At 49.5% G+C, this 26,084-nt stretch overlaps 9 protein-coding genes across 9 annotated transcripts; 1 reads left to right on the plus strand and 8 right to left on the minus strand.

Moving 5' to 3' along the window:
• Positions 1-441: 441 nt before the first annotated feature.
• On the plus strand, positions 442-2,027 carry BC939DRAFT_477593 (uncharacterized protein; the record flags this gene model as incomplete). Its single annotated transcript, XM_051558687.1, has 4 exons — positions 442-637; positions 763-942; positions 1,097-1,876; positions 1,984-2,027. The coding sequence occupies 4 exons, from the start codon at positions 442-444 to the stop codon at positions 2,025-2,027; spliced, it is 1,200 nt and encodes a 399-aa protein (XP_051411604.1).
• Positions 2,028-2,352: 325 nt separating this feature from the next.
• On the minus strand, positions 2,353-2,765 carry BC939DRAFT_397779 (Ste12-like transcription factor; the record flags this gene model as incomplete). Its single annotated transcript, XM_051552382.1, has 2 exons — positions 2,353-2,408; positions 2,555-2,765. 2 exons carry the CDS (start codon positions 2,763-2,765, stop codon positions 2,353-2,355), a joined length of 267 nt encoding a protein of 88 aa, XP_051411605.1.
• An 882-nt stretch (positions 2,766-3,647) lies between these two features.
• Positions 3,648-5,681, minus strand: BC939DRAFT_174990 (uncharacterized protein). Its single transcript, XM_051550403.1, has 5 exons — positions 5,532-5,681; positions 4,468-5,410; positions 4,166-4,377; positions 3,948-4,075; positions 3,648-3,844 (listed from the first exon to the last, which is right to left on the minus strand). The coding sequence occupies exons 2-5, from the start codon at positions 5,340-5,342 to the stop codon at positions 3,839-3,841; spliced, it is 1,221 nt and encodes a 406-aa protein (XP_051411606.1). The 5' UTR covers positions 5,343-5,410; positions 5,532-5,681; the 3' UTR covers positions 3,648-3,838.
• A 491-nt stretch (positions 5,682-6,172) lies between these two features.
• BC939DRAFT_453135 (uncharacterized protein) lies at positions 6,173-7,161 on the minus strand. The gene is made up of 3 exons (XM_051555890.1): positions 6,895-7,161; positions 6,597-6,685; positions 6,173-6,364 (listed from the first exon to the last, which is right to left on the minus strand). Exons 1-2 carry the CDS (start codon positions 7,106-7,108, stop codon positions 6,621-6,623), a joined length of 279 nt encoding a protein of 92 aa, XP_051411607.1. The 5' UTR covers positions 7,109-7,161; the 3' UTR covers positions 6,173-6,364; positions 6,597-6,620.
• A 1,889-nt stretch (positions 7,162-9,050) lies between these two features.
• Positions 9,051-10,932, minus strand: BC939DRAFT_453145 (uncharacterized protein). The gene has a single exon (XM_051555891.1). It carries the CDS (start codon positions 10,640-10,642, stop codon positions 9,479-9,481), a length of 1,164 nt encoding a protein of 387 aa, XP_051411608.1. The 5' UTR covers positions 10,643-10,932; the 3' UTR covers positions 9,051-9,478.
• Positions 10,933-10,951: 19 nt separating this feature from the next.
• Positions 10,952-11,944, minus strand: BC939DRAFT_397729 (kinase-like domain-containing protein; the record flags this gene model as incomplete). Its single annotated transcript, XM_051552377.1, has 1 exon — positions 10,952-11,944. The coding sequence occupies one exon, from the start codon at positions 11,942-11,944 to the stop codon at positions 10,952-10,954; it is 993 nt and encodes a 330-aa protein (XP_051411609.1).
• Positions 11,945-17,298: 5,354 nt separating this feature from the next.
• Positions 17,299-22,289, minus strand: BC939DRAFT_477596 (uncharacterized protein; the record flags this gene model as incomplete). Its single annotated transcript, XM_051558688.1, has 3 exons — positions 17,299-20,375; positions 20,464-21,304; positions 21,396-22,289. The coding sequence occupies 3 exons, from the start codon at positions 22,287-22,289 to the stop codon at positions 17,299-17,301; spliced, it is 4,812 nt and encodes a 1,603-aa protein (XP_051411610.1).
• A 167-nt stretch (positions 22,290-22,456) lies between these two features.
• BC939DRAFT_175052 (uncharacterized protein) lies at positions 22,457-22,968 on the minus strand. The gene has a single exon (XM_051550404.1). It carries the CDS (start codon positions 22,921-22,923, stop codon positions 22,624-22,626), a length of 300 nt encoding a protein of 99 aa, XP_051411611.1. The 5' UTR covers positions 22,924-22,968; the 3' UTR covers positions 22,457-22,623.
• A 640-nt stretch (positions 22,969-23,608) lies between these two features.
• On the minus strand, positions 23,609-25,723 carry BC939DRAFT_453158 (uncharacterized protein). The gene is made up of 7 exons (XM_051555892.1): positions 25,242-25,723; positions 25,125-25,138; positions 24,890-25,019; positions 24,659-24,794; positions 24,310-24,576; positions 23,968-24,208; positions 23,609-23,850 (listed from the first exon to the last, which is right to left on the minus strand). Exons 1-7 carry the CDS (start codon positions 25,470-25,472, stop codon positions 23,796-23,798), a joined length of 1,074 nt encoding a protein of 357 aa, XP_051411612.1. The 5' UTR covers positions 25,473-25,723; the 3' UTR covers positions 23,609-23,795.
• Positions 25,724-26,084: the final 361 nt, after the last annotated feature.

Consider the following 26,084-nt stretch of genomic DNA (forward strand, 5'->3'; position numbering starts at 1 on the left):
AGCTTGTTCTTTTGGTCTTCTTGGTCTCCTCAGATTCTCATCGGGTTCATTATCTGTGATATATGCATACCCTACTTTGTCAGAATATTTTTTGCGTGTATGTGTGTGTGGGTGTGTGTAGGTGTGTTTGTACGTGTGTGTGTGCGTATGCCCAATGTGTGTGCGTCCGTGTCAGAGGGAAGCGCGTGAAAGTGCCATGGGCGAAGTGCAGGCATGAGTAAAGTGGACTGCGTTATTTTCCAGCATGTTCTTCTTTCACACCACCACTCCAGGTCGTCTTGGCTCCTTCACCCTTTCCCCATCCTTTCGCTTCTCGCCCTCTTTCACTCATCAAACCCTTGCACACACCAAAGCACAACACTCGACTCATTCGCTACCTTTTTCCGCATTCGAATTCCCTTCCGAGACGAAAACGCCATTCCTTGCTAAGACATCTCGGTCATGTCAAGCAACGACGAGAAACCAAGCTACTACGAGTTGCTCTGTGTTGACCCTGGAGCAAACAAGGATGACATCAAAAAGGCCTACCGCAAGCAGGCCCTGCTCTTCCACCCTGACAAGATGAAGCCTCACATGAAGGAGGAGGCCTCGCAGCACTTCCAGCTTATCAGCGAAGCATACGAGGTCTTATCCGATGGTAAAAATCTTTCTTCTACATTCCAACTGTTTCAATGACTATATCCAGATATACTTCAGGGCAAGAGAAGAACAAGAAGAACAATAAGGCGCATACTTAAAGACATTCTTCACTTCCCGGAATAGACAACAAGCGCGAATTGTACGACCGATACGGACACGAAGGCGTTAAGGCTGGAGGCGATCCGAACCCACAACCGGAGGCTGGCTTTGGCCCGAACTTTGGACACCGTGAACCATCTGGCTTCGGTTTCGAAACGCCTTTCTTTGCCTCGTTCGGTATGCCGGCTCATCAGTACTTTCAAGGTAAAGCCTTGGTGTCTTTTCTTTTTCTCTTTTTTTACAAGGCAGGAGCTATCGTTGGCTTTGCCTTCAGCAATCCGATCGGCCTTGTTCTATCGCAAACCTTGAAAATATATTAACTACCGTATTTTATTGTCGCATATTGTGGTAATCGCAGATCAATTCGCGGGCCACCACCAACAATTTATGAGGAACTTTGGGCAACAAATGGGATCCACGTTCGGCTCCTTTGGCATGTTTGGACCTCCGCCTCCTCCCCCACATCACTACAACCACCATCTCCACCATCATCAAGGCTTCCACAATGACCCCTTTATGAACGATTTCTTCCGTGGAGGCGATAGTTCAGAGCAATTTTCACAACCACGACCGACCCTGTTCTCGACTTCACCGTTCGCGGCCCGTGCCGCGCAATCGGCCATGTTCCCGGATTTCGGCATTGGTGGTGGTGGTGGTGGTGGTGGCAGTGGCGGTTTCAGCAGCTCTTCCACAAGCTCGTCTTCTTTTAGTGGGGGAATCAGGACTTCGACAAAGACCACGGTCGTGAACGGACAGCGAACCACCATTACAGAGGTTACGGATGCGCAAGGCGTGACCACAAAGACCATCGAGAAACCTGATGGCACGAGAGAGACCTATAGCAACGGCGTACCAACAGCGATCGAGGACTCTAGCCACAATCAGACACGGAACCTTGGGGGAAACAGGCAACTACCCATTCTCATTCCAGATGACGAGGAAGATCACGGAGGCAGGCACCGTTCTAGTGGAAACCAGGGTCAACAATTCAACGTTAATGAACCTATCGTGTTGGACACAGATGATGATGAGGTCATGTATGAGGATTTGTCGTCGCAGTCGTACCCGCGTCGATCGTCAGTCCATCAAGCACAAAACGATCCCGGCCTTTACCACCCTCGGATGGGACGCGGACAGAGTAAGGACAGGTGACATGCAGTGTGTTCGCTAAAAGAGGCAAAGACCCCATGGCAGCATTCCTCTAATATACACGGATTTGAATGATATCTTTTCCTACGTTGATAGCTCTAGGCGGCTCATCCACACGATCAAGATATAACAGAAATTGAAGGGCAGTTCTTATAATGTTACTGCAAAACAATAAGCATAACAATAAAAACGTCGTTTTTGCATCAAACAGGAAGGGAAATAAAAAAAATCTACGATCGATCGTAGCAAACTCCTGATCTTTATTGCCTTCCCGACAAAAAAAGCAATTAAGAATTGTGCACGCGGGGGCTGACTGATGATGTACAGTACATGACGAAAAACGAATAAAGACAAAGCGCATTGCAAAACACAAAGATATGTTACGAGTACAATTGGCAAATGAAAAACGGTAGTGAAGGAAAAGGAATCGTAGCTTGAGTAATTTTTTTTTTTATACATCGGTCGTTATTTCCAGTGGCCCTTGTTCACGAGCTGGCGTTGGTGCGTCTTGATATGTTGAGCTAATAAAACGCGAGAAACAGAACGTGTTAAAGGTATCGCAACCATAAATGAAGCGTTTACATACCACCAAAAAAAAAAAAAAAATACACATACACACACACAGACACAAGTATTTAGAGAATAGAGACAACCCAATCCAACATACAGAGATTATCCGAGCGCGAGAAACGCTTGTTACAGCCTGCGGTCTGACACGCAAATGGCCGTTCCAACGTATGGGTCTTGATATGCCGTTTCAGATGTTCCAGTCGCTTGAACCGCTTCAGACACCCCGGGACGGAACAGCAATGATTCTTCGCGGACGAGGTCAAACTCCTGCCCACACGTGTTGTGTTGCTGTTGATGCTACTGATCATACCGCGATACGACATGGCTGAGGATTGGGAACCCATCGGTGGCATCCTCGAGAAGGGTGAGTGTGGATCTATTCCATGGTATGGATGCTGCTGCTCCTGAGGAGGCTGTTGTGGAAGCTGATGTGCGTAGCCGCGATGCGGAGGGTATGGGAGCTGTGGCTGTGGATGGTAGTGTTGTTGACCACCGTGATGCGGTGTGTGATACGATGAGTCAATCGACGATGATGACGAGGACAGATGCAAGCGAGGAGGACCAGGCGCAGATGATGGGTATCCAACTTGGCCCCCCTGGTGGCGCTGGTGGTCACCGTACCCACCATGGTTCGAAGACCCGCGGTATGGCAATGAGTTTCCATCCTCGTCCATAGGGCCCGTATGGTCATAGTTCTCAGAACTAGTCTGGTTTGGAGAGACAGATCCGCTGTTGAATTGCTGATACGAGGACGAATTCGACATGGACGAGTACTCGCCCGTACCGTTACCGTTTCTTTTATTCTGGCTTGTACCTGAGCGCGCAAATGATGTGAACGAGGGGTTGGAAGAGGACATTGGATCAGCGTTCTCTCTGTCCTCAGGCGATGCATCGGCCGAAGATATGATTGAAGACTCTTGAGGCTGTCCGTGGTGTGAACTCGCTCCCGCTGGCATGAAGTGAGATGAGATGGACGCTGGAAAATTAGTGGCCTCGTCATCGCTGCCACTGCCGTTTGAACAGACAACAGCGGACCGAGGTGTCAGCATGGGTGACTCGCCATTCGGATTTGGATTCGGGTTCTCGTGGCCTGTGAGATTGCTGTGTCTTTGCTGCTGCTGCTGCTGCTGCTGCTGGTACTGCTGCTGGTCATAACCGCGTTCGCTTGGTCCACTGTACCATGCGTGGTGCAGTGTTGGTGATCCTGGGACGGAGGATGCTTTTGGGCCGCGTTCCGGACTTGGGTATCGCTGGTAAGGGGTCTGTCCATTATTGAACGAATGATGGTGTCGTGGACGGACCGGTGCGTACCCACGTTCATCACCATGGGGAGCTACCGATCGCTGCTTGTGAGCGCCTTCGGGAACATTGGACGCGGTTTTCAGGTCTAACTTGATGGTGTTGAATTTTGGCACGATATTGCTTAGGCCATCTGAAGTTGGCGAGTCGAGCGGATGCATTGCTGACGGACTGTGGCGGGGAAGGCTAACCGTGGAGAGACCGAAAGAGGAAGAAGACGCGCTGGATTTGGTGTCAAAGTCGGGCTGCTCGTCAGATGGGCAGTAGTACGAGCTCCGAGCAGAACGGCTACCGCCATTTGAGCTTTGGTTCGTGTGGACTAATAGATAATGCAAATTAATCGTATTAGTTCGTGAAGATAAAGAGCGACTTTCATGTTTACAGCGTCCAATGCTGAGAAATGGCATACCTGGAGTTGGCAAACCGTGCGAATAGTTATTTTGCGACTGTAACGGTGGCCTCGAGTCTGAGAAACTAGGGTAGCCCGCGATGCTGTGGCGATGATGGGCGTGATCCCCTCCTCCCATGCCGCCGCTATGACTGTCTACGATGCTACCCCGGTCCCCTGCGCTTCCCGGCGTGCCACTCAAGGGTCCAGGCATAGCATTTTCAAAGCTCGTTCTAATTGGTTCCATCAACTGCCGGTCAAACCGCCGCATATGCATCGCCTTCTTGGTATGCGTCCTTAAATGGGCGGAAAAGTTATCTGACCGGCTGAAAGATTTTTCGCATCCATGGAAATCGCAGACAAACGGCCGCTCCTTCGTGTGGACCAGCATGTGGCGCTTCAGGTGCTCGAACCGCTTAAAGCTCCAGCCGCAAGTAGGGAACTTGCAAGGATGCTTGTTCGCCTGGGTCATTGACGACGAGCTCGACTGACTGGCGTTGGACGAGATAGAATTGTTGCGGTGCTTTGTCATCGTCATCGACCCCGAATCCTGCATGCCGCTGGTGGAGTTGTTACGCATACCGTCTGTAGGATAGCCGTGCTGATCATTGCACGCGCCGTGCAGATATTCCGACGCATATAAACCCTCCTGATGCCCATCATCCAAACTGTTGATGCTGCTATTGCTGACAGGATGAAAAGATCCATGTATTGGCGCGTGGTGATGATCGTCTCGGACATCGTGCCCTGCTGCTGGCCCCCGATGAAAAAATCCTCCCCCGTCATTGTAATTGCTGCTATAACCAGCCCAGCTGGCGCGAGATCCTGGTTGTGCGGAGTAATATGATGAAGGGACGGGCGGGTATTGGACATGGTTATTGGTGACGGGATGACTGATGGTCATTCGTCGGTCTACTGAAGGTTCGCGTTTGTGTTGAACAAACTCCATATTGGATGATGATGGAGTTGATGTAGAAAGCATCGGCACAGAGCTCCGGCGGAGTTCACCAACACGTGTGCTTGGATATGATGGAGGGGTAGGAAGGCCCGGTGAGCCAAGTGCGGAGCCAGAGTAGGGGCGATGAGAGTTGTTGCTGGTGCTGCTGTTGTGATAAGTGATATGATTGTATGTGGCGTTGAGGGAGCCAGGTCCTGCAATCGAGCTGGATGTGAATGGCGCAGAAGCTGTGGTCATCATAGAGGATGGGATGGGATAATGCGCGGGTTGTGCTTAGGGTTGGGCTGGACACAGGATTGGTGAAAATGCTAGGATGGATGAGAGCAAGGACGCGAAGAATAGACGCGTTAAAACACGTTCTGCCCTTTTGGTTTGACGCTTTCTTGTGCACCTCCTTCAGAAGGCCCCAACAGCATTCAACACTCCTACTACTCGTTTAAAATAGACCACATGCATAGGGTAAAGTAAGGGAGTTGATTTATACCCTCTGTTGCTTTGTCTCGAATAAAACTTGATCTCAAACGGAACAGGGGTAAGTTGGAGAATTGTAATAGCGAAAGACGGCTATGTTATATATGCTGAGATTGCCTGGTGACTGAGGGGAACTTTTGAAGGAAAAGAACAGTTCCAAGGATGGGAAGGGTGTTATTGTAAACAGTTACGGGAAGACTGAAGTGGTTCTGTAATGGGTTTCGGACGAAAGTGGGTTACAAAGTCGGACAAAAAAAAAAGAAAGAAAGGAGAGCAAGGGAGACAGCGACAGCCCACAAGCGATGGCAATGCCCGTCAATCAAGCCAATGAAAAATAGGGCTGCGTTCAAAAAATGCAGTATAAGCGAGGAGTCGGAATCACGAGGAATTATCCCGGACTCCAGAATCCCGTATCCAGAACCGTTATTCAACGTCTACGAACAGAGCTGCAAGGAGACAGCACTAAAATTCGAAGAGCAGAAGAATAAGGAGGAAGCGAAAAGGAGGGTACCGAACATTCGTCGTCAGCGACCCTTTCGCCTCCTTGATCCAAGTGTTCGATATGTAGGAAGAAGGCGCGGTCATGAACCTGTTACTTCAGGCTCGCCGCACTGTTTTATTCCAACTGCTACTTCAGATTCGCCACATTGTCTTATCCCAACTGCGGGGGAAAACAAAGGATAGGATATACATGACAAGGAGACCAGCAAAACTTTTTTCCCAATGATTTCAGGAGGTGGCAAGGAGCTCCGAGAAGGGCGACAAAACTAAACCAAACATTTTTTTTTTATCTATTGATTGCCAAGGCAAAAGGAAATCAATATGCCAAAGGTGACGAGATAGGCTAGCCCCATATCCAAGGAAGGCTAAGATCAGAGAACCAAGACCTGAAAAGAAAAGAGATTGACAACGAAGGATTTTTGGGTGTTCAAAGTAGATAGACACGACAATGATGAGCGTGCGAAGTGTGGGAAGGAAAGGGGGAAACGAGGGGTGAAATGTTGGGATGAGAATGATGTTTACCTCGTCTTTTTACTGATGTGAAGCCTAACGCACGAAAACAACAGAATGAAAATGCGCCGTGAACTTGAAGTAATCTCGCTGCTTGGTACCTATGAAGTGTGGGAAGAGGAGAATGGATCAGAAAGGGGATCAAACCTTGAGGATAGGAAATTGGCTTTTCAGGTAGAATGCGTGGAGGGCCTTCTTTTTTTCTTTCTTTCACCGCTCAATCCTGAGAAAGAAAAAAAATGGGGCTGGGAACAAACACCACCGAAGTTGGAAATGAAGGAGGTGGAAGAGCAAAGGAGCGTATGAGTACCGATGAGGGAGATCAAGTGCAGACGCGAGGCAAGGCTATGTAACAAAGTGTTAAAGGGATGGAAAGGAGAGACGATGGGAGGGAGGGTTGTCGAGGGTACGCTTACTGCTGGCTGGAGATAAGACCGAACAAAGAGGGAGATAGAGGCAGAGAATGCTGACAACGGTGAAGAACAATTGGGGAAAAGAAAGAGAAGATGGAGGAACAGGAGCATGAGGAGGAGCAACAGGAGGAGGAGCAACAGGAGGAGGAGCGACAGGAGGGGGAGACGGAGAAGGAGAGGGAAGGGGAGGGAAAGATGCGTCAAAGAGACGATGTGAAGACGAGGAAATCTCAGGAGACAGCGCGATATTGTCGAAGGGAAGAAAGGGAAACCATTCGAGCTCAGGGTACCCGTTTTTCATAGATCAAAGAGCGCCCAATTGATTCCAGCGCTAGAACTGTCGACTCTACAGTAATCCTAACCGACCTTAACGTACAGATGTCTGGCACGCAACGGCTAACGGTGACACTAAATTAAATTGGAGACAGTACCTTCGTCGAGCAGACGGGCATGAAAATAGGAAGAAAGAAGGGCTAGATAGGATACCAAAGCGTGTTCTAGGGGAAATGGAGCTTTGCGTTGCTCGCGGGATGATGGACGATGTAGATCGAGTCCTTGTCGCGTTGTGAGGATGCAACACCAAATACGATAGGTTCGTGTTCAACTTTCGAACAAATCAAGTCGCACAGAGACGTTTAGGGTTCGCAGCGAAGGTCCGAGGATGATCAAAAATATGAATGTGCTGTCTGTGTGCGAGCGATGGAAAAAGAGGGGTGCAGAGGAAAATGACAAGGAAAGGAGAACAAAGAGATGAAATAGGGCAAAGGTACCGAAATGAAACGGTGAGCGACAAGCCCGCGAGCCAGCGAGCCAACGATTGTATCATGGTGCGAGGAGGCAGCAATGGAACGCATCCAACAACAAGGTCATTCAGAGTGAAGCAATGGGTGCTAAACACTCTGATGTTTACGGTGGGGATGTGGTTGGGTTGGGGAACGATAAACGACTTTTTTTTCCCCTCATCCAAACAAACGCGCGTAAGGATCGCTGCGTCGTCCTGGATGGATGTGTGACAGACTCTATCTGTCCATTTGCACCGAGACAAACAGGAAGGGGAAGTTGCATGGATGGGGGTAGTGAGTAAGCAGCAAACAGGGGTTGGAGTAGGACAGAACTACAGAAATGTCGCGCAATTCCAGATAACAGGGCCCTGAGCAACTTGCGCCATCGAGAAGAACGACAATACCCCATCATGTCAAAGACAGTATACTTCTGGAGACAATTCTAGGTAAGGAGATACCGTGCAGGTGTGCGATGTGGTATCCCTTGCCTACTGCATACGATGATGGCGGTAACGATCGATCTATATTCATATCCTTACTTGTGGACAAGAAAAAAAACACCGGCAACAGGAATAATAGAGTTTTTAGAAAGGGGTAGAGCTACAGATCAGGAGATGGTGGGCCCGAGGACTCCAACGAGGGATGATGTTTGATGGCTAGTTCGTAGATGTGTGAATTCGTGCATACGTATCTGTCCAAATAGGGTATCTATGGCGTATGCAGGGAGGTCAGGCAGCAATGAACAAGGGGCACGGCCTTAAAAATAGTCCGTATGTGCCCCGGCTGGTATATTCTTTACAGTAAGGAGAAGGATAGACGCTGGTAGAGCAGGGTGAGCGGGGGAAGGGGACGGGGGAGGGTTTCAACTGCAGATGGATCAGGGTCAGGGCGCACAAACACAATACAGATGGAAATCTCATAGAATATCACGGATCCCTTGAAAACAACATTCGTCGATTTAAAAAAGGGGAAGGGTGCAGGATGAGCGGATGTGTGATTCCTCCAATACAGATATTGACCTACACATATAGCCATCTCTGCCATCTAACCGTCCGTACTATCCAGAAGACCCGAGTGGATTCCATGTCAAAGCAGCGCAAACAACGCACCTGTATCTGCACTGTGGCTCAAATTGCTGCTGTCTCTCACATAAGAACTAGAGCGATTGAATGCACACAAATCATTCGGGGTGCTCAGCACAATGGATATGCACCTCCATGCATTTCTGCGCACTGTCCTCTCGTAGAAACAACCACCCGCGCTTTTCAGTCCTGGTTTCTCCTCCCATCTCCGCCTACTAACAAACGAAAAGATATATTGGATCATCTTGAGACACCCTCGGGGCGTTAACCAGAAGACAAAGAACATTGTCGCGTTGATCCTGGTGTAGCGTCTAGATTATTGCTGGGACGATGATCTACACCACTAAGATGAGCTCTGTTTATTTTTCTGTTTGTATCTGTAAGTGATTCATGAAATATGCTGAAGTAAATGATGTGCTTGGATGAATGTGCGGATGAATATCGGTAAACATGAGTAAGGTAAGCTATACAAATAAAAGGAAGAAGCAAAATATATACAGTCGCGTTTTTCACGGAAGAAAACATAAAAAAGACGGGAATGATAGATGGATCGGGCACTGGGTATGTATGGAAGAGCAGGGGAGGAAGGAGAAAGAGGGGTCATAACTTGAATGCGTTTAGAAACCGGACTGGGCCATGAATGCCTTCAGCTTCTGCTGCTTGGCGACAGTGCTCTGGAGGATCTTCTTTGCCACCTCGACCTCAACAGGCAGCTTGGTAGGCAGCGGAGGCTCGGGTTCGGCCTTGTTCTTCTTGGACTTGCCGATGCTCAAGAGGCTAATGCTTTGCTTGCGTCCCTTTGAGCCGCTTGGATGCGAAGAGTGCGAGGATGCAGGAGAATCAGATACCGATAACCCCTGGTGCTCAAGGATGCGCTCCGCCATCTGGATTCGCTTGGCCTCGCCACGTTCGCCTGTCCATTCCATAAGGATAGACAGGCACAGGTCCTGTGCAGACTTTGAGGGGCGACTCTCGCTCAGAGGCGCTTCGACCTGGTTGAGTGCATAGGCCAGGCTGCGGGGATCCGAGCAGGCGATGTCTGTCAAGAGAAACAGTTTCAACAGATCGACGCGAAGGTATCTGGCAGCCATGCCAAGGGCATTGCCCTCGTGATGAGATTCCATGTTCAAATTGGCCCCTCCTCGCTCGCGCAGCAGCGTGTAGAGCTCAGACGCAGCAACCGACGGCCTGTTGCTCAAGTGTGGGTTCTTGAGGAACTTATGGAACGGGGTGACTCCGCGGTTGTCCTGATCGTTAACACTCAACTTGCATTCCTGCATCAAGAAGCTGCAGACCTCAAGGGCGTGTTTGTAGTTGGTGGCGTGCTCGAGCACAATGTGCAGTGCCGACTGATGAGTGATGGTCGTTACTTGCTGCATGTTGGCGCCATGGCGCTGCAGTACCTTCAAGATCGCCATGAGGCTCTCGGGCTGGTAAAAACACGCAACGTGGATCGGTGCCACCTCGGCCAGCATAGAGTACGGGGGCAACGAGATCAAAGCATTGGGATTGGCACCATTGGTAAGGATATACCACTCCGTGAGATCAACATTTCCCTCTTGGCATGCTTCCCAGATAGTCTGAGGATTGCGACGCTTGGGGAGAACATCGTACTTGGGGATCGCGAGCGTCTCAACTGAGCTGGTAGAGGACTGGGTCGAAACACGCCTTGAGTCCTTGGCAGGGATGGAGGGACCTCCGTTGGAGGATGAACCCGTGGAGCTCCCACTGCTGATGGACATAGATCGTGCTGACGGTGCGAACGAAGAGACGGCAGACATTTTTCGTCTCTGAGAGATTGGCGGTACTGGAGGGGGCGCGCCATGGGTCTGTGGAGGATACTCGGGCTCTTTGGGCGATATGATTAGTTCGCGGGATCGAAGGACAGGGCTTGGGAAATCTCTGTCATGGTCAATAGAGTAGGACCGTGAGGATTTGACGGACCGCGACGCGCTGGATCCGTGGGAATCGCGGGAAGATGCTTTGGCGGAATAGGCAGGCTTTTTAGGTTGCTCCTCTGCAAAGCATTCAAAAGCATTTAGTGGACCATGAAGTTAAAAGAAAGAAGGTGGAAACAGAGAGATCATCAGTCAGTACCAAGTGCTTTGACCCGCCTCCATCCAAACCCCCCCTCCATAAGAAAAGTCGCAGGAAGAGAACATACCAAGGCTCAAGTCTTCGATTTGACGAACCAAAGAGCCCGAGGGCTGCTTCAGGAGGACACTCAATGTCTGGATGATCCAGTCAATCGAAGGGCGCTCCAAAGGGTTTTGATGCCAGCATCGGGTATAAAGATCCTCAAAAATGGGATCGGTGCCTTCTACAGGGCGCTCACGTCGGCCGGACACAATGTTCTGTGCGAGGCTCATCAACGATCCGTCCTCCACGCTACAAGCTGCAATCAGATTGTCAAAGGGTGGACGGCCGCTGGCGATCTCCCAGAACACCATGCCAAGGGAGTAGATGTCGCATTCGATGGAGTAGCGCGTTCCATTCTTGGTGAGGCGTTCTGGCGCAATGTATCCCATGCGTGCAGGGTGCTCCCGCGAGGAAATGACCTCTGCGTCGCGTGTGGATCCAAAATCTGAAAGGACTGCTGAACCGTTGGTGTCAATGAGGATGCTGGCAGAGTGCAGATGGCGATGGCGGTAGCCCTTGTAGTGGAGATAACGCAGGCCCAGGGCGATGTCCAGTGCAAGATTGTACCTGTCAGACCAGGTTAAGTGTGCATGAAAATTGATAAGATAGGAGTGAAGGGTGCCGTGTTCGTTGTGTTGAACAACAAGGTATGGAATTGACGTCGATGGATCGACGGTGTATCCATAGAGGTGCTGGATCTGTGGGCAACTGTTGCCCAGCTTATACAGTAGACGGACCTCTCGCTCGATGGTAGTTAAGTCGCCAAAGGGCTCCCTGATTTCGACATCATGCTCCCTCCATCGACCTGTATGGATGTTGCCGAAGCGGCCGGGGATGTAGGCGTCGTAGATGATGTGATCGATCTCCTGGAATGGAATATGGGGTGCAGATTGTTGGAGGATCTGCAAGACGTCCTGGCCGACAGGAGTGACAGGTACGGTCATCATATGTGAGGCGATATTACGTCGTTTTACTGTTAAGAACAAAGAGGAGAGTACGTTAGGTGAGATTCCATAGATCGAAAATGCAACGAGGGGGGGAGGGGTGGAGGGAAGGGGGTGCTGCAGCCAAATGGATGAAGTACCCATTATTATCCAGCTCACAAGATGGGGGAACCTGGGTTGTGGCGCCCATTTCGGTCCCGCGAGCAAACCGACAATAATAAACTATGACTATGATTTGTCCCGACTGCCCAAGGCAGCCTACTCCACCCTGCCTCAGCCCTCTCAGAGAATATTTTTGCTCACTTTTTTTGGAGAGGAAAGAGAATCTCTCTACTCTCACTCAAGTGCTGTTTTGCCCACGCCCGTTTGTGATTAAAATTCAGTGCTGGGTGCCTCTGAGACGTGGTTGGCTGAACGCTATCGATTGTTTGTTGCACAACATACATATGAAAACGAAGTGTTTTATCCAGGGCTATCGTACAAGCATATCATAGGTCGGATGCGTTGAGATGGTCATGAAGCACAATAAATAAAAAAATGAAAAGGTGGGATAGTGGATTGCCTGACAAGATTTACTGATTGTACTGCAGATTAAGAATCGGCGCGAAAAGAGGATGATGGATGCCGATGATCGATAATGGTTGGAGATAGTCGCAGGAATTTTGACCTGCGCTATTCAGGCACAGGCTAGTATGATTGGGGAAGTTCTATTTTGTTGTGTGATCATTGGGGGCGTCCACTCACAGGAAAGGTCCGGTTGCTGGTCAGTAGAATTCAGGCACGGATTCCGGAACTGTGTGGTATGACAAAAACGCGGAGGAGAAAACTAGGGTGGAATTGTGGAGGAATGTTCGTTTCAAGAGAGAGCGGTAGACTATATATTGATGCCACCCTGATTGATGGCTCCAGTCGGGTGCTGGAGCAGGTCTGCAATTACTTACGGCTTGATTATGGAATTCTCTTCGTTCGCTCTCTTTTGACAGGATTCTGTCGTCAAGCGTTAAGGAGAGTGGTGATATGGAGAGAGGGAGAGTGTGCGTGTGTGCAGAGGGGTATCTGGATGGAGGTGAGAATGCGAGAGTTGATGATGATAAAGCGCACAGTTCCGTGGAGGAGGGGATATTCATAAAACGGCGAGAGGATGAGGGAAAGGGTGCGGAGAAAGAAAGAGAAAGAAGAGGGAAAAGAGAAATGAAAAGAGAGAAAAAAAAAAGGTTTATCGAGCCATGAACCCGATGTAGTTTTAAATAAAGGCCTCTCAGTGCTTTGGCGCCTGGGCTTGAAGGGAAGTGGGGTTAGGTGGTCAGGGTACTCTTTCTCCACTTCGCTATCGAACAATATATGAATGAACGCGAACAATTGAATACCTTTGAATAGATTCGCACTTGCCCGTGGGCTACATGTACTTTCCACGCCATTTGACATCTGAAGAGGCATACTTCACTCATACAATTAAGAGATACACACTCGATTGAGCAGAGAGCCCAAAAGCAGGACGATGGAATGGGTTCATTTCCATATCGCAGCATATCACCGCAATAGATTAACAATAATGGATGTACTGTATATTCATATATTTTACTTAAAGATGACATGCACACTTCCATTTACTCTTCTTTCAATTCATTCCCCTTTGCAAACCATTACATTAACGACAACCACACAGTCGTAGGCGTCCCTCGGCGGAAAAAGTAAATTGTCGTCAGTCAGTTAGTCATCGGGGCCTGCCTGCATCCTCAATATTCGACGCGTAGTTTTATTTTGTTTATATCCGGTGGACAAAAAACCACTGGTGCTGATCGCTGTGGTCAGCATATGGAAGCTGAAAAGGGTACGACCTGTCGTCTCCTTTTGTCTCCACAGACGCACGAACTCACGCACATACATTTGCCAACATTGGAAATAGGGGGGATTGTGCGGCCCCATCATGAGAACTGCTGAAGTAAACGCCTACAAAGCACTGTATTATTTGTTTGTGGTCGTAGTGCTTACAAACGCAATAAACCATCATTAAACCATGTACTTTATGAACTGCTACCCCAATTCAGAATGTCAGTATTAAAAACAATAACAACAACATCGGCAACAACAACTGCAGCAGAACTGGTGGTATATATTCTATTCACAGAAGTCTGTCAAGCCCTGCCCAGTCCAATCTACCAGGTTGCTACGACAAACAAACGACAGAGAGCATTGTCTGATTGTGATTCTGGGCCCTGAAGGGATAAATTTATTTCAAGCGCAGATGGAGCTTGATACAACAGACTCAACAGAGTTGTATGAAAACGACTGCAAACCAAACTGAGTCACTCCGACACCGTCCTCTCTTCCGTATCTCTCATTGGAAAGCTTGGAATGGACGCCGCAGCCAGTTACAAGTTACACTCCATCTTTTCCTACTGACAATCTCAGTCAACAAGGTGGCCCCTACTGAAACTAGATCTACTCGCTGTCACTAGTCTACCCATCATCCAAAATTAATTGTACTATTACAGTTCTGCGAGTATCGTACTCGATGCAAAGTGGCAGGGGCCAAACGGTCTAATCCCAACAAAAGTACAAAGGGACCAAATCGCAACAATTGGTTCCTGTACATACGTGCTCCATTTTTAATTTAAGGCCATGAGCACGGGTCGGACTCTGCATTTGTGCTGATGCGAAAGTACGGACACTTGTTTCTTTGGACAAGAATCGGATTTTATCCTTTATTATGACTCGACCATGGGCCCCTGCTCTAGGTTTGAGGTACCAGGGTTAGCATCAGGATACTTTCATCATGACGGACTTTGCCCCGTATCTAGCCGGCCATGATAAGACGAGGGAGCATAGTGCATGAGCCTCAACCATATCAACCTAATGTGAAGACAGTAAGGTTCTATCGGTTCTATCGAGAGTCTTGTTCGTGTTAACACTAGCCTTTATTCAGTGGAAACGGCTCCATCTTCTAGCAGAGCCCTGAAAAAGGTGAGGAACAGTGGGCGCGCGCTATCGATTCTGTATAGCGAAATGAGATTAGAATGTTGAACTTCACAGGATGTGCATTAAAGGCCTTTGATCGACGGGAGAACGCCAGTTAAGAAAGATAGCGCGTATGAATGGATTCGTGCTTGCTCGTCCGTAAATAAAGCAATGTCGTGTTTGCAGGGTTTCAATCGTATCAGAGTCCTAATTTGCAATAATACTCGACCTTCTGAACATTTCCTTGACAATCAAAGCCGTTTTGACAGGTCGTTAACCATCTAATGATCGAAGGACGGAAATACAAGATGATCTTTATTCATAGTTCATTCCTTTGATTGAGGAATACCTTTGGATCGAGAGCACCAAAAACGTGAGAACAAGGGATATCCAGTGAAGAACGGATCCTGCTCGCTTCATTGGCGAAATGAGGACCCTTTCAAATTGGTACCTCTGTTGTGATTGGCTGGCAAGGATATAGAGGCAGAGGCGCCGCCCGCCAATAGAGCCGCAATTTCTGTCAAACATATGGGTGCAACAACTTTCATTGAAGTGCAAGTACCCATCCATGTCCGTGAAAAGAACGTTTAACATCATGGGAAAGAACTCTAAATCACTCTCGAAGCAAGAAAAACAAGAACCCTTCCTCTATCTATCCACTCGCTTTGGTCCTCTCCGCATTAACGTCTGTGCAATCGCCCTCGCCCTGGGACTGATAAGAAGAGCCACGAACTTTTTTTTTGCGTTCGTCTTTGGACAAACAGGTTACTGAGAAAAGCACGTCATCCCTCTGGGCCCAGCTGCAGTATATATGTAATTCCTTTGCCTCGCGAACTTCTCCTCTTGGCACATGTGTGAATGCTACATCTAACACGATTTTTCATCCGTTCGCCGCACAAGAGCAGTACGACTTTGCAATGTACGTTACACGCTCGAGCCACTGAACATGTGCATTATTCTCCCAAATGGAAGACGCAGGGTGATGAGGCCCCGCGTTCCCATGTCTGTTCCATGGCCCCACTCACATGTTTCTGTAGTGCGCTAACTTGGCGGCAGCACAACCCCTTCTTCGCTCACACTGGACACAGACGAGTCCTAAAAAAAAACCAAGGCGTAAAGAAGAAAAAGCAACGCGCTCAGAAATCAAAATGGAGCAAACGAGCGTCTACACATCCATAACACAAACACGAAAGAAAAAGAACTAACCATAAACTTGTCCTTCCTCCGCCTTCGGGTGCCAGACAACCAATATATTAAAAAGCTAACCCTGGACTAAAAAAAAAAAAACATTCCGGATCAATGGTTCCTTTGATAGGTCCAATTGCTATTCTATTTGTCGTACCAGGAACGAGAGTGCAAGCAGAAGGCGGGCGAATAAACAGACGCGTTTAGTTCTCCCAAGTCCTAGTCTAATCACGATCACTAAGCATAAAGTGTAAAAGGTGCTTGTTCCATGGTTGAGCAAATAAGCCCTTCCACACACACACGCTCTCTAGCCCATGTCCATAGTTCGGACCATCAGCGCTACACCATCCGTAGATGCATTGAGTTTGTCCATATGCCGCACCGATGCATGCATGTTGCACATGAAAACAAGACACATATTAAAGCGATTGGCAAACAAAGGACCAACTAACTAATCATTCCGCATCCATGCTGGATGTATCCTCAAATTGTTGGGGGGCTCAACTCGGCTGTCCCCCCTCCACACACACACACACACGCACACTTCACGTCGTTATGTGCGTGCGTGTGTGTGTGTGTGTGTGCGTATGTGTGTATATGTATGGCATATGGCCCCCTTCTCTTTCATGTGCAGTGTTGTGGTTGCAAAACAGCCGTAAGAGAGCCTTTCATGTGGAGAAGAAACAAAAAATGAAAGAGCATAATACGCTTTTAATAATTCATCTGCTCGATTCTCAATCCTCTTTTCCTCCACATGTAGACTCCACTTCATTTTCTCCGCCCCTCCCCACCCCCCGACTCCGCACCCTCCGCCTTCCTTTTCTTTCTTAAATAGTCTACACCTAACACACACAGGGATAGAAGAAATATGTGAACGCAACATATTTTATTTGTTTGTCTCTTAAGAGTGCAGTCAAATGGACGACATAATCAGGTTCCATGCTCAGAAAGATATTCTCTTGTCACTCCACAAAAAAAAAAAGCCCAATTGGAAGCGTTAGCGACGCCGACAGACCTCTTAAGCTAGACTGCATGCATATGCACGAAAAGGCTCCTGATATAAAGAACAATGCCTGTCAGCAGAAACATCGCGCTCTCTTTTCTCGGCCATGCAGCAGCAGTCTACAGTCAGTCAAAGGGGGAGGGGGTCACATTACTTTATTATGAATGGTTTACATGTACAGTGTTAGATGAGGTAGTAGGGGTATTATCTATTCCGACTCGGTGCGGCTAATGCTTGGGCGCGTGTAAAACTCTGGACTCAATGGACTTGTCACTCGTGTGTAGCTGACATGACTCTGGCGTGCGCCGCTAGCTCCGCTGCCGCCGCCATTCTCGCTCACATCACCTGATCCTCCCAAGATCGGGCTCGGACTTGGGCTATGGCTGTGACCCGGATACTGTGTAGAGTACGAATACGTTTGTGCATGCTTGCCACCTACTCCAACGCCACTACCGCTACTCCCGTTGCCAGTCCCGGCTCCAACCCCAACCCCAACCCCAGCACTCTGTGCACGAGCAACCATAGCCTGCGTCCAAGGATCGTCTGCCAAGAGTCGTAGGCTGGTGATACTGTTCGTACGATCGTTCTCACCATCATTTCCTATCTTGGAGGGAAGTGTGCCAGGGTTGCCTCCGGGAAGAGAGTACTCCAAGCTGGATTTACTCTTTCGGTAGTGAGGAATGTAGTCGCCAGAAGCATAGTGTAGCGGATCCCTGCGGTGCGATTGAGAATGAGGGAAGGCGTTCAAAATGGGCGAAGTGCGTCCACTGTCTTCTCCTGTGCCAGTACCAGTGCCATAATAGCTGAATCCTGAGCTGACAGGCTGTGGAGACGGAGGAGGGACAGCTGATCCCGATGGCGTGGCGCTCGACGACGAGCCACGTTCCCGTTCACGCTTTCGGCCTGCTCCATTTTCCGGAGCTTTGTTGTTCAGCTCCGCCGCGCGTTTGTAATAATAGGCAGATGCGAGATTATCGACAGACCGCTGATGTCGACCCTTGGCCCTCCTGAAATCCATGGCTGCGGTGCTGAACCCGGCCATGTCCTTTGCAGTGCCACGGGGGTCGTTCTCTCGGTCCAGAGAATCCTTTCTGGGACCCTGGTTTCGGGGTTTTAGGCCTCCCAACCGATTATATGACGTCGCAGGCGGCGACAAGGGCGGCGAAGAAGGTGCTGCCTGCTTATCTATCCTCCGGCCAAGTTCATCGGTCTCGATTGTAGGACTCGATGTCGGAGAGAGCGATCCTGAGGTTGGAGACCCGAGTGACGAAGAGAGAGATGTTCGAGCTCCATTTGGAGAAGAGACGACTGCGTCGCCAGCCCCATGCTCGTTTGCCAGTTTAGTGTCGATGGATATGGGTTTACTGGGGCTGTTGGGTGAATCATTAAAAAGCGCCAGCGCGATCGCGGAGGCGCTGCTTTGGAAGGATTTTGAACGGGTCCAGCTCTGACGTGGAGGTGGCGACAGGGATGTTTTGGCAGGTTGAGTGATCGCAGGCACGCTAGGAATGCTGGCCTTGCGCGTTGCTGTTATTGGTAAAACAGTGGTGGGGGACGCAGCGTTATCCATACTCGAACGCGAAGGGGCTACGTCCGACTTGGACCGATTGCCTCGGGCCTTGGACTTGGGACCGATTTTCTTTGAATTGGAAGAAGTTCTGGACAGGAGGGATCCTAAGGACGATGAAGATTGGGCATGGCTGACGCTGGACGGTGAAGAGACACTGGTACTGACACTCACACTGGGGTTTGTGTTGGTTGCTACAATTGGAGATGGCGCTGCATCCTTCTTCAACGATTTCTTGATGCTCTGAGAGCTTTTGGCGGTCTTGACGGACGGCGTCTTGCTCGAGAAGGCGCCAGGTGACTCGTCGGAAGACAGGACCAATAGCTCAGAAGCGCTGGTGGGACCAAGTTTGGACTTAAACACAGCCTCAGCCTTGGACCCCATGTCAACTTCAGAAAATGTAGGCGACAACGGATGCCTGGACGTGGTACGGGACCCGACTTGGTCGAGTAACGCTGACTGAGGTCTTTTGAATTCTGCCAGGCTGTAATATGGGTCTGGGTAGTAGTACTGAAGACCCTTATCCTCATCCTCATCCTCCAAGTGAGCGGCCGACGCCTGGGCCAATGCCTCGACAGTTGCAGGGACGTACGGTTTGCCATGCATAGTATTTGCTGGCTTTCCCTCCATATCCAAGGTTGAGTAGTCCTTGTCCTGGTCATTAAGATCCTGGCTCGTACGACCACGATCCGCGCTCTTCTGACCTCCACCAGAGAGCACTTTTGAGAATACGTTACGTTTGTTATCCCTTGGTTTGATGCCTTTGTTCGACTGAATTGCATCTGTGTTGCTGATGCCAATGCTGTTACGTTTGCTGCTCTTGCTCTCGTCAGGGAGCGACAGCTCCAGCTCAAACTTCCTTGGCGCACCTTGACGATCCGCGTCGTTTGACTTGCGGCCGGGGAGCCACTTCTTCCTGAACCCCGACGTCGGTCTTTCACCGCTCTTGGCGATTGATGGTCCTGCGCGGTAACTACTTGGTGCTGCCTGATTGTGGGCACTATCCGCATAGCTATCGTTGCCGCTGAGGGTTGGTGTGAACTTGGGACTTGGTGGGAGTTTGGACCAGTGCAGCGGATCAACAGAGTGCACTGTCATACGGGCGTTCTCTTCAGGTTCGTCTACTTCGGCGATCGTGTTGGTAGTGGGTCCACCGGTGCTGTAGTGCTGTCTGCTGGGCGAGAGCTCGTCTAAGGAGTATCGCGGTCCTGTTGCTTGTGCAGTGTCACCGCGCGACCTTGAACGGTAATGCCGAGAATCATTGTCGTTGCTTCTCAAGTCATCCTCATCACCATCACGACTGTCGAAGGTCACAGAAGGAGGGCCTCTGTCTTCCATGCCATGCATCGCCAAGACTACCGGAAGAAGGGCAGATCGATATTCTGCAAGCTGCTTTTGAAGACCGGTCAACTTGTGAATGGGGATGCTGGACTGATCGGCACTGTTCTCCTGCGCGCTGTCGTGAATGTTTGCAACAGCACTCCTGTTCACAACTTCCTCTGTAGACCGAGACGCGGAGGGCGCTGATGTCGATGGTAGGGCAGACAATGGCGAGGGCAACGGGTAGAGTTCCGGGGGATTTGAAAGGCTGTTCTCGTTACCCTCGGACGTCTTTCGAATATGACCCCATCCGCCAACTTCCCATCCTGTTGTTCCCGTTGTGTTGATACCCCCCGAATTCTTCTCCTGCTGATGATCTTCAGATTTGTTGCCACCATCTAGATATGTAGGATGAGAAATCCTCGTATTAATAGACTGGACGTTTAGAATGCGAAAACTCGACTCGAAAACTTGTTCGCAGTGTACCATTTGGTTCCGATTTCTCATTATAAGCTCTGTCATGACTTGTCATGAATCGACCGAGCTGCCAGCCTCCTTGATTCGTTGTCAATGCTGGTTCTGGCTTCTGAGGCTCCATGCTCGAAGGGCGAAGTCCAATTAAAGGATCCGCGCCTTGATGGTTGTTGAGGTATGAGGGTGAAATTTGAAGACTATTGGACCCTTCAGCCATCCTCCCTGCACCGTATGAATCCATGTTGCTGAAGTACTGATCGAACGAGTCCGCGCGCGCGTGGTCCTCTGTAGTACACTGCCCATCGTGCAATTCTTCTGGCTCAAAGTCTTGGCTGAACATCTTGTTGCTCTCCATAGACGTGCCGCGATTCCTGGAGTGAAAAGCTCGCATGCGATCGTACACGCTACCGACGCTGGTTTGACGCTGTTTGTTTGTTTTGTCCTTAATGCTTGTGTTTATGTTGAGATTGGTGGGATCATCAGCCGAAGCCCTGTTAGGGCATCCACGGTCATCCGGATGGCCAGTTCGTGAGCCATTAAGAGAATAAGGAGAGGCGACACTTCCGCTCAGATCATCAGCAGTCGCAAATGAGCCTTGAAATCCACCGTTGTTACTTGGGGTGTCATTTCTCCAACGGCCTCCGTATCTGCACCCTGGACCTCCACCTATGTCATTGCCACCTTTGCCAAAGCGCTTGAAATGCTGGCGGTAGAAGCGTATGAGAAATGCTGGTGCGGGGAGAAAGAATATGGGGCCGATGGTGATACGTATGCAGAGGTCCAGGGCTTGCGCTTGTTGCTCATAAATAGACTCAGGCACGATGCAAAAGTAGATGTTGAGGACAGCGTATGCCTATAGTTGATGTAGATAGCCTTGAGTTTAGCTGGAAGAGTCTCGGTGTGGTAATGAAGCGGCGACATGGAACGCCGACATTAGCTCTTACCGTGGTCAAAATAAGTAGACAACCTAAATACCAGGCGCCGACGGCCATCATATCGCTGTCGACCGGGCGGCCGACGGGCCCATGACAATGGTTCCTCACAAGTGGGATGAAAAGATAGAGCGACACCCATCCCCAGGTGAAGAGCATCAGCATTTGGCTCACGAGATAGACCGTGGTCTGCGGCCTCGCAAATACATCCTGCTCGGTCCAAGAGAGTTGTCTCCAACTCGCGACACCGGTCTCGGTCAAGTTGCCCCAGGGAATCAATCCTTTGCATTGCATAACAAGCTCCTGGCGCACCAGTGCAGACATATCCATAATCCCCAGGTTCTCTATACGAGACCTCAAGGCCACTAATTCAGGTCCAGAGATGTAATGGGAGCCAAAGTTTTTTTGGGCATAAAGCGCAATGTTGGATATCGCTACCAGTGCATAGACAATGATCCAGGCCATGGCCATCCTCCAAAAGACATTTTTCTTGCCAGCCATCGGATAGAACCCGTTTCCGACAGACACGATCGTATACGTGAGCGCTACGATGGATATGACCTCGGCAATGAAGTTCCACAGCCAGAAAACATTCGCAGGGATCATAGACCTGGCCCGAAGCAGACCCACGATGGCAACCGTTAGCCCCAGAAAGGTGCAGAAACTGGCAAAGTACCGTAGCCGCGTACGGGCGCGAAAGCACATGTATACGGCCATGATGCTGAGAAGGGAGATATAGGTAGTGGCGACATAATAGCTTTTGTTTGGCGAGATGTACCATGGCCTGCGTCTGCCGATATAATTGTTGTTGTCACCGTCGCTGTCGCCATAAGGGTTGCCGTATGGTGGGATTGGGCGAGGGCTTGGTGTGAAGCCGAAAATGTCTGTGCAATTGGACGCCCACATGATACACGGATTCTAAAGTGGAACGGTAGACTGGCTATGTACAAGATGGTGATAATGAGAAAGTATTACGGAGGATTGATGTTCGTCGGTCGAGGAGGGAGGGGAGATAGCGGGTCGTGGTCGAGGATGCGGAGGCTGATCGGTGTGTTTGCTCCAGGGCTATCTGTGCAGCTGTTGTTTTGCTGGACGAAATTCTGCAGGTCGATCGTCTTTGCGACATTCAGCACTAGCAGCGGATAAGCGTAGTAAAGGCAGGTGCTAGTAGTACACGTCCGGTGCTAAGGTGAGATGCCCTTCTTGCGTGGGTGCCGGAAAAATAGGGTGCGGGGTGAGATTAATGTAAAATAAATGATGGACCTGCAGTGGAGGGTGTAGTATCACTGCGAATAAAGGGAGGAGGAGGAATCAGTGAGGGTGGAAAGGAGGCCTGGAAGTGATGAGGGTATGGTCGATGGTGGATGAGGGGCAGGACGATGAGAGGAGCGAGGCGATGAGGAGAGAGTGAGAGGGGACTCTCGCCAAGCGAAGAGTGAGTGAGTGAGAGAAAGAGTGAGAGCAAGCGAGCGTGCGAGAAAAGAAAGCGGGCGAGAGAATGAGCGAGAGTCAAGGACGGGAAAATAGGTAGACAGCTCATGGGAGTAATAATGTGTGTGGGCAATTACCGTTACCTCCACATGGTGCCTGAATGCAAATCCAAAAAGACGGCGACTACAAACGTGTAGTCTTTGCTTGGCTACATGCACCCACAACACATGGCATGGTACAAAGGCACAATGGCGCAGAAAGGGACCTCTCAGCCATCTCCTATCCTTGCCCACTTCAATAGAGTTCGCGCACCAAACACAAGCGTAAATACAGGCGCACATAAACAAATCGCAAAGCTCTGATTGTTGTTGGTTGGGGTTTCCCACCTCAAGAACTAGTCTACCGTAATTTGGCGACTGTGGTCACTCCAGTCCCCCTTCCATTATCTTATCCTTGAAATGCACCATTTCGTCCTCTACACAGGCGCAGGTGCTCTCTGTAAGAATGATGGATACATAACCGCATTCCAAGCTAAGGGTTACTCGCCCTTGCATACTTCGGCTATGAAACTTAAATCATCACCATGTATATATTCATCCCCTCCTAATTAAGCGAACCAAAATAAAAAAAAAAAGTACCAGGGCTCCCTCAAGACTCCGTACCTTTAGGGGCTTATCTTTTCATTGCTATCCACAGTCAGTCTGGCAGAATGTGGAGAATAATATCACCAAAAGAGCCATACACAGCTTCATTTCTTTCGCTCTCTCATCTTCCCTTCAATGTGGGGTTGTGTGATGGTAATCGGTGTTTTATCGATGTTCCCTGGGCGTGCCACGGAAGAATGATAAGATCGCTCTCTATAGTTGAGCAGCAAAATCTGCATTCGCCTCTGTGTTTGTGAAGTGTTTATTTGGGAAGGCATTTCTCAGTCTTCTAAATGCAGCTGCATATCATCTGCAATGTCTTTTTGTTTATCTCGACTCAGGGCTCCGTTGTGTAAAGGGGCGTAAATGGCATCTCCTTGGTAGGTTGCAGCCTATAACGTAGTCATCAAATAACGCGTATTTTAATATACGGGATGTGTGTTTGACAGCACCCGGTGGAATGTCTTGATTCACTCCTCGCAGGTGCAATTGTTAGAAGTAGGACCTACCAGTTGTCGCCATCATACTCGGCATCGCCTTCAATCACATGGAAGGTGTAGATGTAGCGGCTCTTGTCGCTGCGATTTGCAGGCGACTTGTGCAAGACCGATCCATGGATCAAAACCAAAGATCCTGCCTTGCATTCTGCCAGCTTCCACTCCTCATCCGGAGCCTCGTGTTCTTTCTCGCCCCTGAAGGTCACACCTGTGGAGCTGGGGTCACGGATAAAACGGCGATTGACAGGGTACTCTGTAGAAGGGTTAGTTAATGAGAAAGTGCACACACACGAACGGTAAGAATTATGCGCTTACTGCGCTTACTGCCATGAACAACACATTTTTTTGACATACTCTTGTGGGAGCCAGGTGCAAAGGAAAGCGCGCCATTCTCAGCTGTACAATCCTCCAAGGCGAACCAGAAACCACGTGCAGACAAGGGTTCAGTGTAGAGGAAAGTCGAGTCTTGGTGTGGGGGAACCTGTCCACCGATCTTGGGCTGCTTGAAAATCAACATAGACTGCAGTACTCGGGGATCCTTAAACTCGAGATCGTGGGCCAAGGCCTTCATCTGCTTGGAAAGGGAAAGTACACGGAACTTTGGGTCGAGCTCATGAAGGGCTATGTATCGCGCAGTAATGACCAGGTCAGTTGATGACCATCAAACTGTACTATCCATGGCCCAGTGTTATGACCGTCATACCATGCCCAATCTTGTTGATGGCTCGCGACTTTGGCACTATCAGGTTTCCCTGTTTATCAAACGCTTCCTCCTCAAAAAAGAATCGGACCTTGTCGCCAGAGGTCAGGAAGTAATCGTCGCCAATGTGCTTCTTATCCTATATACATTTGTCAGACTCCCGTGGGAGACATACGTTGTAAGTGGTGAAAGCATTGATGAATCATGTCTCGGTTATTGTTTACTAAACCATACCTCGCCTGTGCCAGTTGCAAACGTGGTCATTGGATGGCCCTCTAGCGAAAATTTCTCGAGCATTTCTGCGGCACTATCGTGAAGCTCCTTTGCATTCTCGCGTGAGAAGAAGTCGGGAATGACAAGGTAGCTAAACGTCGGAGCCAGGAACATGGCTGTGATGGTGAGATATGGTGCCATTTGGGCGATCTGGAGCAAGGGTTTGCAGCGCACCAATAAAGCCAAGTGATCTTACCCATCATCCTCGAACTAGCGTCGTCATTGGAGTATTACAGATACGTAGAGTGGTCAATAAAGCAAAAGAAGAAAGGCAGATGGTCGTTCGTTTGTCATGGTGTGCTTTTTGGGTTACCTGTTGCTTCTGCTCGAGTGTCAGGAACTGAAGTTTCAGGTCGGTTGCCATTGTGTGAACTGTTGGAATGATTGAGGAACGGATGGAATGAGAAGAGATTCCAAGACGGAGCGTGGGAAGGTGGAGTGTGCGGAAAGAACGAAGGAGGGATCTGAGGTGTCTTTTATACTCGCCCTTTCTCTTTACGCGAGCAGTTGATGCTCGTCCAATAGCTGCCCCACTTCCCCGCATTCTCCTCTAGGCACATACCCAGTGTCAGGTCTACAGGTATATGTGCATTTGCTTTGGCCAGCTGACTCCCACTGAAGGACCTTTCTGACCCTACTTTATGGACTCGTGGGCGTGGACCGGGACCGATATAGACCAGCAGCTTGCGCGTGTTTGTGCTGGGGACGAGCATGAGCTCCGATTGGCCAGTATCTGACATGATAGAGAGAGCTGTTTTGGTCAATCTTCTTTGGTTGCTGTTAGCGGCAGGCATGACTCGTTCGAAAGGAGATACAAGTAGACTATGTACCCGCTCGCCACAATCCTTTCGCCGCAACGTCTTCCGCTGCCAATTGAGTGACATAGGCAGCGGCAGTGCAGGTGAATGAGCTCTGTAGCCTATACAGCAATCACCTCAGCTGAACATGTCTGTGAATGTCTCAAGGAAGGAACTATGTCGAGAGAACCGTGCTGGATCTGATTATCTTGACATCCTCGCCAGAAACCCACGGGTGCCCTGAACATAGACGCAATTGGTCGGCGTCTACTGTGTTTGTTTGATTCTTGAGACCGTTTGCAACAACTAAAAAAAAGCACAGGATGCAAACAAAACGACTAACGAATATGGTGCAGAAG

The sequence above is a fragment of the Gamsiella multidivaricata genome, assembly GCF_025024155.1.
Source record: "Gamsiella multidivaricata strain RSA 2152 chromosome Unknown BC939scaffold_37, whole genome shotgun sequence".
In the NCBI taxonomy this organism is placed as follows: domain Eukaryota; kingdom Fungi; phylum Mortierellomycota; class Mortierellomycetes; order Mortierellales; family Mortierellaceae; genus Gamsiella; species Gamsiella multidivaricata.